Genomic DNA, 19460 nt, shown 5'->3' with positions numbered 1-19460 from the left:
AGGCGGCTGTAGCTCAGGGGGATGAGCGGTCGTCCTGTTACCGCAAGGTAGCCGGTTCAATACCCAGTCCCGCCACAGTTGAAGTGTCACTGAGCACGACACTTAACCCCTCGTTGCTCCCCGGCGCCTCACAGGGCCACTGCTCCTTCATCAAGGACGGGTCAAATGCAGAGAAGAATTTCCCCAAGGGGATTAATAAAAGTGTATGTTTTTTTGTTTTTTTTTAAAGTGTAGCTGCAGAAAGGAAGAGAGTTAAAAGTTTAAGTTTGTTTAATACAGTTAAATTAGTTAATATATCGCTGGGCCAGTCCCAGTGCTCAGGGGTCAGGCCTCAGGGGTTAGGGTTCAGGGGTCAGGCCTTAGGATTCAGGGGTCAGGGTTCAGAGGGGACATTGGGATTGGGCCTGAGTTCCAGTAGTTCTGCAATGTTAGAAACAGGAGTCTATCTTCTGACCTTTCAGAATAAACCAGTTTGACTGAAGAACCTCACAGCTTTGACTTCATTTGACATGTGATTTATTTATTTGGTAATTGTATTTTTATTCCTAATATCTCTGTATTTTATTTAATTGTTCATCATATTATTGTTAAAGTAAATCTGTAATTGGAGACATGAAACGTTTGTGCATGTTTTCTTAATAAAACTCTGATGACGCGTCGCCTCCTGCTGTCACTCACATCGCGTCATCACGTCCCCGCTTCCTGCAGCGCACTCCGACGACGTCACCGGGACCATTTCTGGGACAGCCATTGGCTGGTAGCGGACGAGCGGCGGGATAGCGGACCAATCGACCACGAGGAGTAGAGTAAAGCCCCGCCCACATACTCATTCAGTGAGCTGCGTTCACGGGTCTCACCAACGCTCGGAAACACACGAAGCAACATGTTTGTTTTCTCTTTTTTTTTTCAGAATCAGTTACTGAACCAGTAAATATATATATATATATATATATATATATATATATATATATATATATATATATATATATATATATATATATATATATATATATATAGAGAGAGAGAGAGAGAGAGAGAGAGAGAGAGAGAGAGAGAGAGAGAGAGAGAGAGAGAGAGAGAGAGAGAGAGTTTCTGTTTATATGCGTATATTTATAATCCTATATAGTTCACCCCTGAATAGAAACAACACACCTTGTTTATGATATTTGGATCAAACTAATCATGTGAAACCTTATTAATAGTAAAAGTAAATTGTATTTTATCTATTTCCAACTTGACGAGCTCAAACACATTTTCTAAGTAAACAGAACTCGTCATTAAACACGACACACGAAGAAGAAGAAGAAGAAGAAGAAGAAGAAGAAGAAGAAGAAGAAGAAGAAGAAGAAGAAGAAGAAGAAGAAACTTTTTTTAGTTACGGAACAGCGGAGCGTCGTGATTTCCCAGCTTCGCGAGGGTCCTTGAAGGGGATGAAAACTTGGTCAACAAGCCGCCAGTTGAGCCGCTTTCAGCTTCATCCCGGGACTTCTTCTTCTTTTACTTCTACTACAACTTCTCCTTCTTCTTCGCGGCTTCGGACCGCGGGTTGTCCTTCCTAAACGCCGCTCGCTGAAGTCCTCCGCTGCTGGGTTTCCCGCCGTGGCCCCTGAGAACTGGGATGCGAGTCTTCGTTGTGTGTCGGTGAGGAGTCCGGGAGCAGCTCCATGCGGGCCGGCTAACAAAGACCCAAAGACCCGCGCGCTCCCCGGCTCTTCCCGCCCAGGCTCGATCTTCGCGAGGACGGGCGTCGGGTCCGTTCACCCGCTGGCCCGGGTCTCGGGTTCGCTTCTTTGTGACCCGGTTTCCCTCCTTTTTTCTTTTCTTTCCCCCCAAAGAGTCCCGAGATGCCGCTCCTGCACCGCAGAGCCTTCACCCGCCAGAGAGCTCCAGAAGACCTGCGGCCCGACGAGGAGGTGTTCCTGTGCAAGATCACCCACGAGGTGTTCCGGAGCTATGAGTGAGTCTGTCTGTCTGTCTGTATGCCCACCTGTCTGTCTGTATGCCCACCTGTCTGTCTGTATGCCCACCTGTCTGTCTGTATGCCCACCTGTCTGTCTGCCCACTTGTCTGTATGTCTGTATGCCCACCTGTCTGTCTACCCACCTGCCTGTCTGTCTATCTGCCCGTCTGTCTGTCTACCTGCAGCTCCTTTTTAAAGGTGAACTCCCGGACTAAAGGGGAACTGTACTAAAGTTGTCTCAGCAGGTAGCTGCTAGTTCTGGAAAGGTGTAATGTTAGCGTTAGTTAACTAGCTAGCAGGTGTAATGCGAGCTTAAGTTAGCAAGCTAACTGGTGCAATGTTAGCTTAAGTTAGCAAGCTAACTGGTGTAATGTTAACTTAAGTTAGCAAGCTAACTGGTGCAATGTTAGCTTAAGTTAGCAAGCTAACTGGTGTAATGTTAACTTAAGTTAGCTTGCTAACAGGTGAGCTACATTTATCTTTATGGGGTCCTAAACTCGTCTTGGTGGGGTCCTGACTGGGTCCTGGTGGGGTCTTCGTGGGTCTTGGCGAGGTCTTGCTGGGGTTATTGCTGGTTCCTGGTTGGGTCCTGCTGGCGTCTTGCTGGGGTCTTACTGGGTCCTGCTGGTCTCACTCTGGGTCTCGGGTCCTCAGTGAGTTCTTCGAGCGGACCATCCTGTGTAACAGCCTGGTGTGGAGCTGCTCTCTGACGGGCCGGGCTGGCCTCACGTACCTGGAGGCGGTGGACAGCGAGCGGCGCGCCCGCCTCAGCCTGCAGAGCTTCTCTCCGGCGCTGCTGCTGCCACTGCTGCACCTCGCCGCCATGAGCCAGCGCTGCAGGCTGTCAGAGCTCTGTGAGGACGTCTACGCCTTTGCCAAGGACCGCTTCTTCCCCGGGGAGACCGTGGACGTCAACGCCGCCAGGTAGGAGGCGAAGGAGGAGAAGGAGGAGAAGGAGGAGAAGGAGGAGGAGGAGAAGGAGGAGGAGGAGAAATGACTGAACTAAAAAGGTTTGGTGTGTGTGTGTGTGTGTGTCAGACATGTGTGTGAGGTCCTGCAGGTTCATGCTCCTCACTCCAGCGCTAACGGCCGACCCAAACCAGCCGCCAAAGAAGAAGACACCATCGTCATCAGTGACAGCGACGAGGAGGCCAAAGCCTTCCAGAGTCCCTCAGCACGGGGCCAAGGGTCAGTAGGTCAAAGGTCGTCTGTAGGTCAAAGGTCATCCGCTCCTTTTGGGGTCGAAACCTGCACACGCATTAGCTTTGGTGAGGGACAGTTGCATTGTGGGTAATATGTAGAATAATAAAGTCTGTTCTTCTTAAAAGTTTCGTGTGTGTGTGTGCGTGTGTGTGTGTGTGTGTGTGTGTGTGTGTGTGTGTGTGTGTGTGTCTCAGCAGGAAGAAGAAGAAGAAGCCTCTGAGTCCGTCCGTCTTTAAATACACAGTGAGGATGATCACCGCCGAACACACGCAGCAGTTCACTGTGAAAGCCAATCAGATCAGGTGAGGCGGTGACATCATCACACGCTGCGTCATCAGACTCTGGTTTCATGACCTGAAGCAGAGTGAGACGTCTGAGCCGTAACACTCTCTCTGACGTTCAGTCGCAGGAAGGCCAGCGTGTCGAAAGAGAAGCTGAAGCTGCTGTTCAAGCAGCACTGTGAGCCCCAGAACGGCACCATCGTCCTCAAGGTGATGCTGCACCACCATGATGACGCACCACCATGATACTACACCACCATGATGATGCACCATACTACACTACCATGATACTGCACCACCATAATGCTGCACCACCATGATGATGCACCACCATGATACTACACCATACTACACCACCATTATGATGCACCATACTACACTACCATGATACTACACCATACTGCACCACCATCATACTACACCACCATGATGCTACACCATCCTACACCATCATGATACCACACCATACTACACCATCATGATGCTACAACATACTACACCACCATGATACTACACCATACAACACCATCATGATACTACACCATACTACACCATCATGATGCTACAACATACTACACCATCATGATGCTACAACATACTACACCACCATGATACTACACCATACTACACCACCATGATACTACACCATACTACACTACCATGATGCTACAACATACTACACCATCATGATGCTACACGATCATGATACTATACCATACTACACCACCATGATGCTGCACCACCACCATACTACACCATACTACACCACTATGATGCTACACCGTACTACACCACCATGATGCTACAACATCATGATGCTACACCATACTACACCACCATGATACTACACTATACTACACCATCATGATGCTACACCATACTACACCATCATGATACTACACCATACTACACCATCATGATACTACACCATACTACACCATCATGATGCTACACCATACTACACCATCATGATGCTACACTATACTACACCATCATGATGCTACACCATCATGATGCTACACCATACTACACCATCATGATGCTACACCATACTACACCATCATGATGCTACACCATCATGATGCTACACCATACTACACCATCATGATGCTACACCATACTGCACCACCATGATGCTACACCATACTACACCATCATGATGCTACACCATACTACACCATCATGATGCTACACCATACTGCACCACCATGATGCTACACCATACTACACCACCATGATGCTACACCATACTACACCATCATGATACTACACCATACTACACCACCATGATACTACACCATCATGATACTACACCATCATGATACTACACCATACTGCACCACCATGATACTACACCATACTACACCATCATGATGCTACACCATCATGATGCTACACCATACTGCACCACCATGATGCTACACCATACTGCACCACCATGATGCTACACCATACTACACCACCATGATGCTACACCATACTGCACCATCATGATGCTACACCATACTACACCATCATGATGCTACACCATACTGCACCATCATGATGCTACACCATACTACACCATCATGATGCTACACCATACTACACCATCATGATGCTACACCATACTGCACCACCATGATGCTACACCATACTACACCACCATGATGCTACACCATACTACACCATCATGATACTACACCATACTACACCACCATGATACTACACCATCATGATACTACACCATCATGATACTACACCATACTGCACCACCATGATACTACACCATACTACACCATCATGATGCTACACCATCATGATGCTACACCATACTGCACCACCATGATGCTACACCATACTGCACCACCATGATGCTACACCATACTACACCACCATGATGCTACACCATACTGCACCATCATGATGCTACACCATACTACACCATCATGATGCTACACCATACTGCACCATCATGATGCTACACCATACTACACCATCATGATGCTACACCATACTACACCACCATGATGCTACACTATACTACACCACCATGATGCTACACCATACTGCACCACCATGATGCTACACCATACTGCACCATCATGATGCTACACCATACTGCACCATCATGATGCTACACCATACTACACCATCATGATGCTACACCATACTACACCATCATGATGCTACACCATACTACACCACCATGATGCTACACTATACTACACCACCATGATGCTACACCATACTACACCATCATGATGCTACACCATACTACACCATCATGATGCTACACCATACTACACCACCATGATGCTACACCATACTACACCACCATGATGATGGTACCCTATCGATAGTACCCTGATGATAATACTCGTGGTGGTAGTACTTGTGGTAGTACTCCCTCCTCAGTGGATGCTTCAGTAGTTTCAGCAGCACAAAGAAACGAGTAACATCAATGAATAATGATCAATATAATAATTTCAGATGTTTATTAGATATCAGATGTTTTGTATCAAAACTATGAATCTTGATGTTCGTGGTCACTTCCTGTTGGCTGATGTCACTTCCTGTCTCTCAGCCCTCCACAGTGATGAAGTACCGGCTGGCTGAACAAAGCTTCTCTCAGTTCTTCCCTGATGAACCGCCCCAGTTCCCCTTCAGCCCCGCCTCTAAAGCTGGGGGGCGTGGCTCAACTGCTCAGGTGAGAGTGATGATGATGATGTACCTGGTCATGTTTAATGTGACATGTTATAGCAGGTAATCAGACAAGAGTGTGATTAATGTTAGTGATTGTGTGTGTGCGCACAGAGCTCCTCCTGGGTGAAGGCGGCGGCGGAGGAGAAGCTGAGGCTGCTGCAGCAGAAGGAGGACATGGCGGCTGCAGCGCAGGACAGGAGTCGGCTGAAGAAAGAGAAGGAGGACGTGCAGGAGAGCAAGAGGAGGGAGAGGGAGGAGCAGAGGAGGAAGTTTGAGGAGGACAAGCAGAGGAGGACGGAGGAGAAGGAGCGCAGGAAGCTGGAGAAGGACAGAGTGCGTTTCACAGTTATGAAGATGATCCATTATTATTATTTTAGATACAGTATTTAAAGTCGGGGTGATTTACAGGAACGAGAGAAGCTGAAGGAGGAGAAGAAGAAATATGCTGAGCGACTGAAACTGTGGAACAAACCCAGAGAAGACATGGAGTGTGAAGACCTGAAGGTCAGTGAACGCACCACAAACCCGTCTGCTCCACAGCGCTCTCCTCTGAACCGACGTGTTGGTTCCACCAGGAGCTGCCCAGCCCGGTTCCAGTGAGGACTCGTCTTCCGGCCCAGCTCTTTGGGGACGCGCTCATGGTTCTGGAGTTCCTGCGGGCCTTCGGCGAGGCCTTCGCCCTGAAGGACGAGTTCCCCGACGGAGTATCTCTGGGTTAGAACACACTGTCACAACTCGACCAGGACCGCTTGGGCCCTGGCAGGGTTCCTTTGGTCATGTTTCCAGGTTCTGACTGAACTTGTCCTCATCCAGCGCTGTCTCTCTCCACAGAGGTTCTAGAAGAGGCTCTGGTGGGCTCTGATCCAGAGGGGCCTCTCTGTGAGCTGCTGTTCTTCTTCCTGTCGGCCATCTTTCAGGCTCTGGACGAGGAGCAGGAGGACGTGGCCAAAGAGCAGGCTGAAGGTCAGACACTCACTCAGACTCCTCATCATGACCACTCGGCCTTAAAAGAGAGCAAGGAGATGAGGTTCCTCTGTAGGGCTCAGCCTTCGAGATAGAGTAAGGAGATGAGGTTCCTCTGTAGGGCTCAGCCTTAGAGATAGAGTAAGAGATGAGGTTCCTCTGTAGGGCTCAGCCTTCGAGATAGAGTAAGGAGATGAGGTTCCTCTGTAGGGCTCAGCCTTAGAGATAGAGTAAGGACATGAGGTTCCTCTGTAGGGCTCAGCCTTAGAGATAGAGTAAGGAGATGAGGTTCCTCTGTAGGGCTCAGCCTTAGAGATAGAGTAAGGAGATGAGGTTCCTCTGTAGGGCTCAGCCTTAGAGATAGAGTAAGGAGATGAGGTTCCTCTGTAGGGCTCAGCCTTAGAGATAGAGTAAGGAGATGAGGTTCCTCTGTAGGGCTCAGCCTTAGAGATAGAGTAAGGACATGAGGTTCCTCTGTAGGGCTCAGCCTTAGAGATAGAGTAAGGAGATGAGGTTCCTCTGTAGGGCTCAGCCTTAGAGATAGAGTAAGGAGATGAGGTTCCTCTGTAGGGCTCAGCCTTAGAGATAGAGTAAGGAGATGAGGTTCCTCTGTAGGGCTCAGCCTTAGAGATAGAGTAAGGAGATGAGGTTCCTCTGTAGGGCTCAGCCTTAGAGATAGAGTAAGGAGATGAGGTTCCTCTGTAGGGCTCAGCCTTAGAGATAGAGTAAGGAGATGAGGTTCCTCTGTAGGGCTCAGCCTTAGAGATAGAGTAAGGAGATGAGGTTCCTCTGTAGGGCTCAGCCTTAGAGATAGAGTAAGGACATGAGGTTCCTCTGTAGGGCTCAGCCTTAGAGATAGAGTCAGGAGATTAGAGAACGTTTCTCTGCAACGAGCCCCATCTCAGGGTTCTTAAGTCCAGTCTACTCCAACTTAAACCTTTACTGTGTGTACTACAGTGTGTACTACAGTGTGTACTACAGTGTGTACTTCTGTGTGTACTTCTGTGTGTACTTCTGTGTGTACTTCAGTGTGTACTGTGTGTCCTGTGCAGACCTGCCCGAGGCGCTGGAGGAGGACTGTGATGCGACGCCCTCGGCGCTCAGCGCCGTGGCGTCTCTGGCGGCCTCGTGGGCGCCGCTGCATCAGGGTTCTGGTCTGAAGCAGCTGGACCTGGACTCCTGCACGCTGTCCGAGATCCTGCGGCTGCACATCCTGGCGTCCGGCGCCGACTGTTACCACGGCAACGCCAAATTCCGCTATCAGAAGCAGGGCGGCTTCACGCCGATGGACGACCCGTGTGTCCAGCTGCACCTGGCCCAGCCCGCGCTGCTGAGGAGGCTCACCTGCACCGCCGTGTACGACCTGAGGCCAGGTCAGCCAATCGGGGGGGGAGCCGGCCATCCGGGGGGGGGGGGGGGGGGGGGGCGGGGGGAGCCGGCCAATCAGTAATAGTGTGTGTGTGCGTGTGTGCGTGTGTGCGCGCAGAGGAGAAGCTCAGCATCCTGCAGGCTCTGGTGGGGAAGCTGCTCACGTTGACCTCCAGCAGAGAGCTGATAGAAGACTGTGTGGACGACCAGAGGTCAGCCAGACAGGAAGTGAGAGAGATCAGAGCTGAACAACACCGCAGAGGCAGAGAGGAGGCTGCTCACAGGTACACACTGCACACACACTGCACACACACTGCACACACACTGCACACACACTGCACACACACTGCACACACACTGCACACACACTGCACACACACTGCACACACACTGCACACACACTGCACACACACTGCACACACATCACACACACATCACACACACTGTACACATCGCACACACTGCACACACATCACACACACTGCACACACTGCACACACACTGCACACACTGCACACACACTGCACACACTGTACACACACTGCACACACTGTACACACACGTAATGAAATGAATAAAATGGGTGGAATCGTTTCTCTTTTTCAGGGTCCGTCTCCGGAAAGAGGAGAAGCTGAAGGAGCAGGAAGTGAGGATGAGGGAGCAGGAAGTGAGGATGAGGGAGCAGGAAGTGAGGATGAGGGAGCAGGAAGTGAGGATGAGGGAGCAGGAAGTGAAGAGAGGACTCAACAGGTAGGACTCATCATGTCTCCTTGGTTCCTTCTTTGTTGGGCTCAAGGTCATCGTGTTGTTTCTGTCTGCAGAGAAACTCCTGGAGAGCAACTCACTGAGGAAGATGAGGAGCAACGCTCTTCATCCAGCAGCAAGAAGATGAAGGGTAACAAACAACCTGCAGTCTGACCTCAATCTTTCCCCCTGAGTGTCTCCTTGTCTCCCCCTGAGTGTCTCCCCCTCTCCTCTTGAGTGTCTCCCCCTCTCCTCTTGAGTGTCTCCTTGTCTCCCCCTGAGTGTCTCCCCCTCTCCTCTTGAGTGTCTCCTTGTCTCCCCCTGAGTGTCTCCCCCTCTCCTCTTGAGTGTCTCCTTGTCTCCCCCTGAGTGTCTCCCCCTCTCCTCTTGAGTGTCTCCTTGTCTCCTCTTGAGTGTCTCCCCCTCTCCTCTTGAGTGTCTCCCCCTCTCCTCTTGAGTGTCTCCCCCTCTCCTCTTGAGTGTCTCCCCCTCTCCTCTTGAGTGTCTCCCCCTCTCCTCCTGAGTGTCTCCCCCTCTCCCCCTGAGTGTCTCCCCCTCTCCTCTTGAGTGTCTCCCCCTCTCCCCCTGAGTGTCTCCCCCTCTCCCCCTGAGTGTCTCCCCCTCTCCCCCTGAGTGTCTCCCCCTCTCCCCCTGAGTGTCTCCTCGTCTCCTCTTGAGTGTCTCCTCGTCTCCTCTTGAGTGTCTCCCCCTCTCCTCTTGAGTGTCTCCCCCTCTCCTCTTGAGTGTCTCCCCGTCTCCTCTTGAGTGTCTCCTTGTCTCCCCCTGAGTGTCTCCTCGTCTCCTCTTGAGTGTCTCCTCTCCTCCTGTCTCCTCCAGCTCAAGTGGACCAGAGTGACCTTCAGACGACCTCTGACCCCCTGAGTGCGGAGGAGCAGGAGAAGGTGAGCGCTGGTGTTTTGGTGAGCGGAGAAGCGGCGCAGTGGGCCGGTGCTCATCGTAGCGTCTCCTTGGCGCCGCAGGTCCGAGAGCTGCAGGAGCGGATCCAGAGGGCGGCGGCCCGCACCTGCCTGCTGCCGCTGGGCCGAGACCGCCTGTACCGCCGCTACTGGCTCCTCCCCTCCAGCCCCGCCCTGTTCGTAGAAGACGACGGCTTCGGCCTGACGGAGGACATGCTGCAGCCACGCAGACCGGCCACCGAGGTGGAGGACGAGCTCCAGGAGGAGCAGGGGGTCAAGGAGGAGCAGGAGGAGCAGGAGGTTAATGAGGAGCAGGGGGTTAAGGAGGAGCAGGGGGAACAGGGGGAGCAGGGGGAACAGGGGGAGCAGGAGGAGCAGGGGGAGCAGGAGGAGCAGGAGGAGCAGGGGGTCAAAGAGGAGCAGGGGGAGCAGGAGGTCAAGGGGGAGGAGGAGGTCAAGGGGGAGCAGGAGGAACATGGGGTCAAAGAGGAGCAGGAGGAGCATGGGGTCAAGGAGGAGCAGGAGGAGCACACAGAGAGGAGGTGGGTTGTTTCGGTCCAGGTGGGTCGTTCAGGAGCTCAGGTGTTGGGACGTGTTTCTAATTGTACGTTTTGACAGCGCTGGCTCAAGCCCCGCCCCCCACCACTCCTGTGGGCCGCCAGTCAAACGTCTCAACCAATGGTCTTTCTACGCCTCCGTGGAGGAGCTGGACCAGCTGATCGAGGCCCTGAACCCCAGAGGCCACCGAGAGAGCGGCCTGAAGGAGGCGCTGCTGCAGGAGAGAGAGCGCCTCACCCTGCTGCTGCAGAGCGCCGAGCGCAACAAGTACCGCCTCTCAGGTACACACACACACACACACACACACACACACACACACACACACACACACACACACACACAGGGTCTGTCATCACTCACCTGTCCTGTTTGTCCAGATGACCTGGAGTCGTCCCGATCTGTCCCAGAATGCACCTCTGCAGCTGAGACTCTGATGGAGGGGAGACTGAGAGACCTGCTGCTGGACATCGAGGACCGGATCCACCAGGGAACCCTGGGAACCCTGAAGGTTCGTTCACTCACTCACTCACTCACTCACTCACTCACTCACTCACTCACTCACTCACTCACTCACTCCTGGTGAGCACAGAGGAGAGACTCACCTGTCTCTCCTCTGTGCTCAGGTGATGGACAGACAGGTGTGGCGCTCTGCGCTGGCAGCAGGAAACTACGAGCTGCTGTGTGCCGGCAGACAGAACGGAGGGATGAACGGACGAGTGGAACTCATGGAGGTGGACTCACCTGCTCACCTGAGAGCCAGAGACAGGTGCACCGTCAGGTGGGGCTCTTGTGAAAGCATTCAGTCTCTGTTGGTCCTGAAGCTGCTCTGAGGTCAGCTGGGACGACGAGGACGCCGTGCTGCTCCACTGCAAGGTGGACGTACCTGTGAGCTCTAGGACACGCCCCCGTATGGAAGCAGGGCTGTGATTGGTTGTCATTGAGTTCTGATCCAGCTTCCTGTCTTTAATGTGTTTGAGTCAACGATCCAGATCTTATGCATCTCCGTGTCTTTACATCTGTGTCTCTGCATCTGCATCTCTGCCTCTCAGGCTGCAGGACCTGAGGACTGAGTCCTGTGTGACTCCTCAGCCGGTCAGCAGCTCTGTTGGGATTCTGGCTCAGGCGCTCGCTCACATCGAGCACGGCATCGAGCGGCGCTTCATCAAAGCTCCTCTGGGTGAGTCACATGATGCTGTAACACTTTAATGATGCATGAATACTTTAATGATGCATGAATACTTTAATGATGCATGAATACTTTAATGATGCATTAATACTTTAATGATGCATTAATACTTTAATGATGCATGAATACTTTAATGATGCATGAATACTTTAATGATGCATGAATACTTTAATGATGCATGAATACTTTAATGATGCATTAATACTTTAATGATGCATGAATACTTTAATGATGCATGAATACTTTAATGATGCATGAATACTTTAATGATGCATGAATACTTTAATGATGCATGAATACTTTAATGATGCATGAATACTTTAATGATGCATGAATACTTTAATGATGCATTAATACTTTAATGATGCATGAATACTTTAATGATGCATGAATACTTTAATGATGCATGAATACTTTAATGATGCATGAATACTTTAATGATGCATTAATACTTTAATGATGCATGAATACTTTAATGATGCATGAATACTTTAATGATGCATGAATACTTTAATGATGCATTAATACTTTAGAACAGCTCATACTTTAATGATGCATTAATACTTTAATGATGCATTAATACTTTAATGATGCATGAATACTTTAATGATGCATGAATACTTTAATGATGCATGAATACTTTAATGATGCATGAATACTTTAATGATGCATGAATACTTTAATGATGCATGAATACTTTAATGATGCATGAATACTTTAATGATGCATGAATACTTTAATGATGCATGAATACTTTAATGATGCATGAATACTTTAATGATGCATGAATACTTTAATGATGCATGAATACTTTAATGATGCATGAATACTTTAATGATGCATGAATACTTTAATGATGCATTAATACTTTAATGATGCATGAATACTTTAATGATGCATTAATACTTTAGAACAGCTCATACTTTAATGATGCATTAATACTTTAATGATGCATGAATACTTTAATGATGCATTAATACTTTAATGATGCATTAATACTTTAGAACAGCTCATACTTTAATGATGCATGAATACTTTAATGATACATTAATACTTTAATGATGCATTAATACTTTAGAACAGCTCATACTTTCAGGGGTGGGAGGGGCTGCGGGGTGCAGCTCTCGTCTAGCAGAGGCCTTACTGAAGCTGAGATGATGCGTTTGTGTTCATGAGCAATGAGTAACTTAGAGGAAGATCACCTGGGGTCAGGAACACATGGAAACTGTGACCAGGTCTTCTTCCTCTTCATCTTCATGTGTGTCTGCTCTCAGGGGACGAGGACGCCAAGAGAGACCAGAAGACCAAGAAGACCAGGAGGAGGGACGAGGACCAGACCAGTGAAGGTAGGACCTGATACCGTTTCCTCTCCTGCTCTCAGGAACGCTGTGGAGAGCCAGAATCTCACCTTACACCTGTCTGTCTCTCTCTGTGTCTCTCTCTCTGTGTCTGTCTCTCTCTGTGTCTCTCTCTCTGTGTCTGCCTGTCTGTCTCTCTCTCTGTGTCTGCCTGTCTGTCTCTCTCTGTGTCTCTCTCTCTGTGTCTGCCTGTCTGTCTCTCTCTGTGTCTCTCTCTCTGTGTCTGCCTGTCTGTCTCTCTCTGTGTCTCTCTCTCTGTGTCTGCCTGTCTGTCTCTCTCTGTGTCTCTCTCTCTGTGTCTGCCTGTCTGTCTCTCTCTGTGTCTCTCTCTCTGTGTCTGCCTGTCTGTCTCTCTCTGTGTCTCTCTCTCTGTGTCTGCCTGTCTGTCTCTCTCTGTGTCTCTCTTTCTCGTCTGTCTTCAGACGGCAGTGATGGAGGTCGGATCAGTAAGACCGTGTTGGAGCGCTGGAGGGAGTCTCTCCAGACGTGTTCCAGTCTGTCTCAGGTCAGAACGCTCTCCTCCTGGTGTGTGTGTGTGTGTGTGTGTGTGCGTGCGTGCGTGTGTGTGTGTGTGTGTGTGTGTGTACGTACGTGTGTGTGGGGTTGACGAGCTGATGTTTGTGTCCAGGTGTTCGTTCACCTGTCCAGTCTGGAGAGAAGCGTCCTCTGGTCTCGCTCCGTCCTCAACGCTCGCTGCCGCATCTGCAGACGCAAAGGAGACGCTGACAACATGCTGCTGTGTGACGGCTGTGACCGAGGACACCACACCCACTGCCTGAGGCCCCGCCTCAAGGTGCGTAACCACACCCACTGCCTGAGGCCCCGCCTCAAGGTGCGTAACCACACCCACTGCCTGAGGCCCCGCCTCAAGGTGCGTAACCACACCCACTGCCTGAGGCCCCGCCTCAAGGTGCGTAACCACACCCACTGCCTGAGGCCCCGCCTCAAGGTGCGTAACCACACCCACTGCCTGAGGCCCCGCCTCAAGGTGCGTAACCACACCCACTGCCTGAGGCCCCGCCTCAAGGTGCGTAACCACACCCACTGCCTGAGGCCCCGCCTCAAGGTGCGTAACCACACCCACTGCCTGAGGCCCCGCCTCAAGGTGCGTAACCACACCCACTGCCTGAGGCCCCGCCTCAAGGTGCGTAACCACACCCACTGCCTGAGGCCCCGCCTCAAGGTGCGTAACCACACCCACTGAGGCTCTGCCTCTAGGCTCTACATTAGCTTCATGCTAACATTAACACATGTCTGCTTGTCTCAGGCGGTTCCAGAAGGGGACTGGTTCTGTCCAGACTGTCGACCCAAACAGAGATCAAGCCGCCTCCCATCCCGTCAGCGCTCTTCTGTCGATGAAGAGGAGGAGCAGGAGGAGCCGGAAGATGATGATGACGATGATGAAGAAGAGGAGTCGGAGGAAGAGGAGGATTTGGAGGAGGAAGAAGAGGAGTCAGAAGAGGATGAAGCAGTCGTGAGGTAAGTGTGGAAATATTCAACATCGTTCATTTACAGTGAGATCCGTCTTGAACAGCTTCCCCTCGCCAAATCTCTGCAGAACCAAGAAAAACCAGGCCCCGCCCCCGAAAGGTAAAGGTCAGCAGGCCCCGCCCCCGAAAAGCAAAAGTCAACAGGCAACACCCAAAGGTCAACCGGCCACTGCCAAGAACAGCACGCCCGCCTCAGCGGGGAAAAACGCATCCGCCTCAAAGTTAGTATCTGATCCCAGACTACTGTAGACCTGGTCCCAGACTACTGTAGACCTGGTCCCAGACTACTGTAGACCTGGTCCCAGACTACTGTAGACCTGGTCCCAGTTTACTGTAGGCCTGATCCCAGATTCTATCCAATCGCAGGTCCTCAGGTAAGAAGGCCACGCCCCCCACAGCTAAACCTCCAGCCCGTTCTGGGAGTCGCGTCAGCGCCCGTCTGAGCCACGAGATCCTGGCACCAAATAGTGACACCAAAACCTCACTGGGTCCGACGGAGCCCCGTAAGAGACCGCCAACAGGTAAACGACCAATCATTGAACCTGCCGACAGGTAATCAACATGTAACAATTGCCGTCAGGTGACCAGATGAAGGCTGGTTTATGTGACCTGATTAGAATGTGGAACCAGGAAGTGAAGCTTCTTGTTGGTTCCCGAGCTGGATGCTGACCATCGCCTATAAAACCAGGAACCAACTGCAGTGACCTCTCCTTCTGCTCCTCCCCCAGATGTAGCTCCGCCTCCCAAGCCTTCCAGGCTCCTCCCCCCTTCATCCTCTGCCTCTTCGTCCAGCCGGCGCTCCTCCGGCAGGAACTACGGCGTCCACGAGCTGTCGGCCTGCGAGCAGCTGACGGTGGAGCTCGTCCGGCATGAAGACAGCTGGCCTTTCAAGAAGCTGGTGTCCCGGACTCAGGTATATATACACACCTGGACGCAGGTACGCTGTAGACACCTGGACACACAGGTACATGTGTCGACACCTGGACACACGTGTACACACCTGTCTACCTGTGTGTAACTTACCTGCCTTTAACTTACCTGTCTGTAGGTCCCTGACTACTATGACATCATCAAAAAGCCGATCGCTCTCAGCACCATCAGAGAGAAAGTCAACAACTGTGAATATCAGACAGCAGGTGAGGACACACACACACACACACACACACACACACACACACAATTGTGTCCCTGCAGGTGAGTTTGTCTGTCTTTGTCTTTCCCTGTGACATATTCTTGTCAAACCTAAACCTCACTGATTAAAGGGAAGACCTGCTATTGTCCTGAGCCCAGTAGTTCCTTCCACTAACGAGTCAATACAGCGAACATCTCCACTCTGGTGCAGAACCAGGTCCTGGTCTCACACGTCAGCTTTAGCCTCAGTGAATGCTCGTTGGATAAAGACACAGGAGTCTTTCATTGGAGACTCGGAGGATAAAGAACCACCAGATCCTCATCTCTTCTCGCCTTGGTATCTCAGACTCTGCTCTCTTTCTTCTCATCTTACCTCATGACCTCACTTACCAGGTAACTTGGAGAGGATCTGTGTCAGAACCTTTCTCTCTCACTCCTGGGGTCCCTCAGGGCTCCGTCCTGGGTCCTCTCACTCCTGGGGTCCCTCAGGGCTCCGTCCTGGGTCCTCTCACTCCTGGGGTCCCTCAGGGCTCCGTCCTGGGTCCTCTCACTCCTGGGGTCCCTCAGGGCTCCGTCCTGGGTCCTCTCCTCTTCTTTCTGTACACAAACTCTTTGTCATCACCATACCAAAATATGCTGATGACACCCGGCTGATCCTCTCGTTTCCCCAATCTGCAGCACAGGTAGCAGCACGAGTCACCCGACTGCCAGGAACACCTTGATTATTGTAACTCCCTCCTGGCAGGTCTACCTGCTGGTGTCAGCCTCTTTACAAACTCACACTCCTCCGCTCCCTTCACTGGTTCCCATGGCTGCAACATCCACTTCAAAACATTGGTACTGTGCTGTGAACAGATCAGTTCCGGTCTACATCCTGGACACGGTCCGGTCTCAACCAGGACACGGTCCGGTCTACATCCAGGACACGGTCCGGTCTACATCCAGGACACGGTCCGGTCTACATCCAGGACACGGTCCGGTCTACATCCAGGACATGGTCAAACCTCACAACCCAGCCTGTTCGCACCGCTCGCCTTCAGCCAATCGGCTTGTAGCTCCGTTACTGCTTCAGCCAATCGGCTTGTAGCTCCGTCACTGCTTCAGCCAATCGGCTTGTAGCTCCGTCACTGCTTCAGCCAATCGGCTTGTAGCTCCGTCACTGCTTCAGCCAATCGGCTTGTAGCTCCGTCACTGCTTCAGCCAATCGGCTTGTAGCTCCGTTACTGCTTCAGCCAATCGGCTTGTAGCTCCGTTACTGCTTCAGCCAATCGGCTTGTAGCTCCGTCACTGCTTCAGCCAATCGGCTTGTAGCTCCGTCACTGCTTCAGCCAATCGGCTTGTAGCTCCGTTACTGCTTCAGCCAATCGGCTTGTAGCTCCGTTACTGCTTCAGCCAATCGGCTTGTAGCTCCGTCACTGCTTCAGCCAATCGGCTTGTAGCTCCGTTACTGCTTCAGCCAATCGGCTTGTAGCTCCGTCACTGCGAGCTAAACGCTCACACAGTCTTGGATGTTTGCTTGCTGACTCCTCGATGGTGGAACGAGCTCCTCATTGACAGCAGGAAGTCTCCACATCTTTTGTAAAAATAGTTCTTTCTTGATTCTTGTTGGTGTGAGTTTGTCCTCGTGGTTGAATGCAGTAATTGTAAGTCTCTTTGGACAAAAGCTTCAGCTGAATGAAATGTACTTTGTGTCCCTGCAGGTGAGTTTGTGTGCGACGTGGACCTGATGTTCTCCAACTGCCTCCAGTACAACCCTCGGCACACGAGCGAGGCGAAGGCGGGGCATCGGCTGCAGCAGTTCTTCCATGCGGAGCTCGGCAGGCTCGGCCTATCGGAGCGCAGCGCTCCGGCGGCCAAGCGCTCCCGACACTGACCCGAACGCACCTGTGTGACCTCACCACCGTCCTCTCTGCTCATTGGTCCAGAAATGAGGGCCCTCCTCACGGACTGATGGGTTGCTACATGACCTTTGACCTCCTCGTGACAATCAAAACCGTTCATAGCCAACATGAAGGTCATGAAGTCCAACAGGAACAAACCTCCTCAGACGGGTCACCTGACGCCGACCAGAACCAGATCCATGTTTGTGGAGCTCACTGGAGACGGAAAGACCACATGACCACATGACCGTGTGATCACATGACCTCTTCCTCCTCTTTGAGTTCATGGTACTGCAGACACGTTGCGTGGCCTCTGACCTGTTGACCTTCTGGTCTTTACTTCCTGTCCTTGTTGGTGGACACGTAGCAGACTTCCTGTCCACTCGGTTAGAAAAGTAACAACCACTAAACAAAGTTCACCTCCTCACCAGCTCTTTGAATAACTCCCATCAGGCCGTTTGTTTTCTCTCAGGGACAAAAGTAAAATTTTTAATGAAAATGATTTTCTCCCACGCGGCAGAGCGTCACCGTGGCAACAAGGGTTCAGGCTCCTCCAGATTAGACGTAATCTTCTTTTGTGATAACGATGAAAGAATAAATAATAAAAGAATAAATGATAGTCGTGAGGTTCTCACTGTTCTCAGCCTTAAAGGAACAGTCACACTCGCGTGTGCAATAAGGCTTAGCTTAGCTTAGCTTGAAAGCGAACGCCAGACGTGAAATAGTTTTTAATGAAAGAGAAGATAAATAGGTGCACTGTTCCTTTAAGAGGGAAACCTGAGCCTCTGATCTGTAGTTTGTGTTCAGTTCTTCTGCTTTCAGCTCATTGTGTTTGATGCGTTCTTCTTCTGTGGTGTGTGTGTGTGTGTGTGTGTGTGTGTGTGTGTGTGTGTGTGTGTGTGTGTGTGTGTGTGTGTGTGTGTGTGTGTGTGTGTGTGTGTGTGTGTGTGTGTGTGTGTGTGTGTACACTGGAGCCGCCGCTGCGTATTTATTTAGTTCTGCGTTGGCTTTATTTATGAATGATAGAAGTTTCCTGTTTGTTCAATAAAATAAATTCACTTTTATAACCAGCTGCTGTCTGATTGTCCTGATAAAGACCTGAACCAGGTCCAACTATAGACCTGAACCAGGTTCAGGTCTCTCCCTCCCTAGCCCCCCCACCTCCGCTCTCTCTCTCTATCTCTCTCTCTCCCTCCTCCTTCCTCTCTCTCTCTCTCCCTCCTCCTTCCTCTCTCTCCCTCCCCTTCTCTCTCCCTCCTCCTTCCTCTCTCTCTCTCTCCCTCCTCCTTCCTCTCTCTCCCTCCCCCTCTCTCTCCCTCCCTCCCCCTCTCTCTCTCTCCCTCCCCTTCTCTCTCCCTCCTCCTTCCTCTCTCTCTCTCTCCCTCCTCCTTCCTCTCTCTCCCTCCCCCTCTCTCTCCCTCCCTCCCCTTCTCTCTCCCTCCCTCCCCTTCTCTCTCCCTCCTCCTTCCTCTCTCTCCCTCCCTCCCCTTCTCTCTCCCTCCTTCCTCTCTCTCCCTCCCCCTCTCTCTCCCTCCCTCCCCTTCTCTCTCCCTCCTCCTTCCTCTCTCTCCCTCCCTCCCCTTCTCTCTCCCTCCTTCCTCTCTCTCCCTCCCTCCCCTTCTCTCTCCCTCCTCCTTCCTCTCTCTCTCTCTCCCTCCTCCTTCCTCTCTCTCTCCCTCCCTCCCTCCCCTTCTCTCTCCCTCCTCCTTCCTCTCTCTCCCTCCCTCCCCTTCTCT

The 19460-nt window shown here is 51.2% G+C and overlaps 1 protein-coding gene across 1 annotated transcript; it reads left to right on the top strand.

The window, feature by feature from the left end:
- The first annotated feature begins 1452 nt into the window (after positions 1–1452).
- baz1a (bromodomain adjacent to zinc finger domain, 1A) lies at positions 1453–18794 on the top strand. Its single transcript, XM_068600484.1, has 29 exons — positions 1453–1957; positions 2615–2884; positions 2999–3148; positions 3358–3465; positions 3567–3654; positions 6011–6133; positions 6241–6462; positions 6538–6633; positions 6705–6843; positions 6961–7092; positions 8145–8465; positions 8579–8744; positions 9067–9210; positions 9282–9355; positions 10042–10106; positions 10185–10415; positions 10735–10960; positions 11057–11187; positions 11303–11457; positions 11729–11856; positions 13140–13211; positions 13646–13728; positions 13852–14016; positions 14491–14702; positions 14782–14934; positions 15080–15234; positions 15442–15626; positions 15762–15849; positions 17545–18794. Exons 1-29 carry the CDS (start codon positions 1845–1847, stop codon positions 17715–17717), a joined length of 4368 nt encoding a protein of 1455 aa, XP_068456585.1. The 5' UTR covers positions 1453–1844; the 3' UTR covers positions 17718–18794.
- The last annotated feature ends 666 nt before the right edge of the window (positions 18795–19460 follow it).

This window comes from Clinocottus analis, unplaced genomic scaffold (genome assembly GCF_023055335.1).
Source record: "Clinocottus analis isolate CAN_PGR_092001 unplaced genomic scaffold, fCliAna1.0.p SCAF_5, whole genome shotgun sequence".
Classification (NCBI taxonomy): domain Eukaryota; kingdom Metazoa; phylum Chordata; class Actinopteri; order Perciformes; family Cottidae; genus Clinocottus; species Clinocottus analis.
Note: the sequence above shows the minus strand (reverse complement) of the source record. Positions and strands in the feature narration are given on the sequence as shown.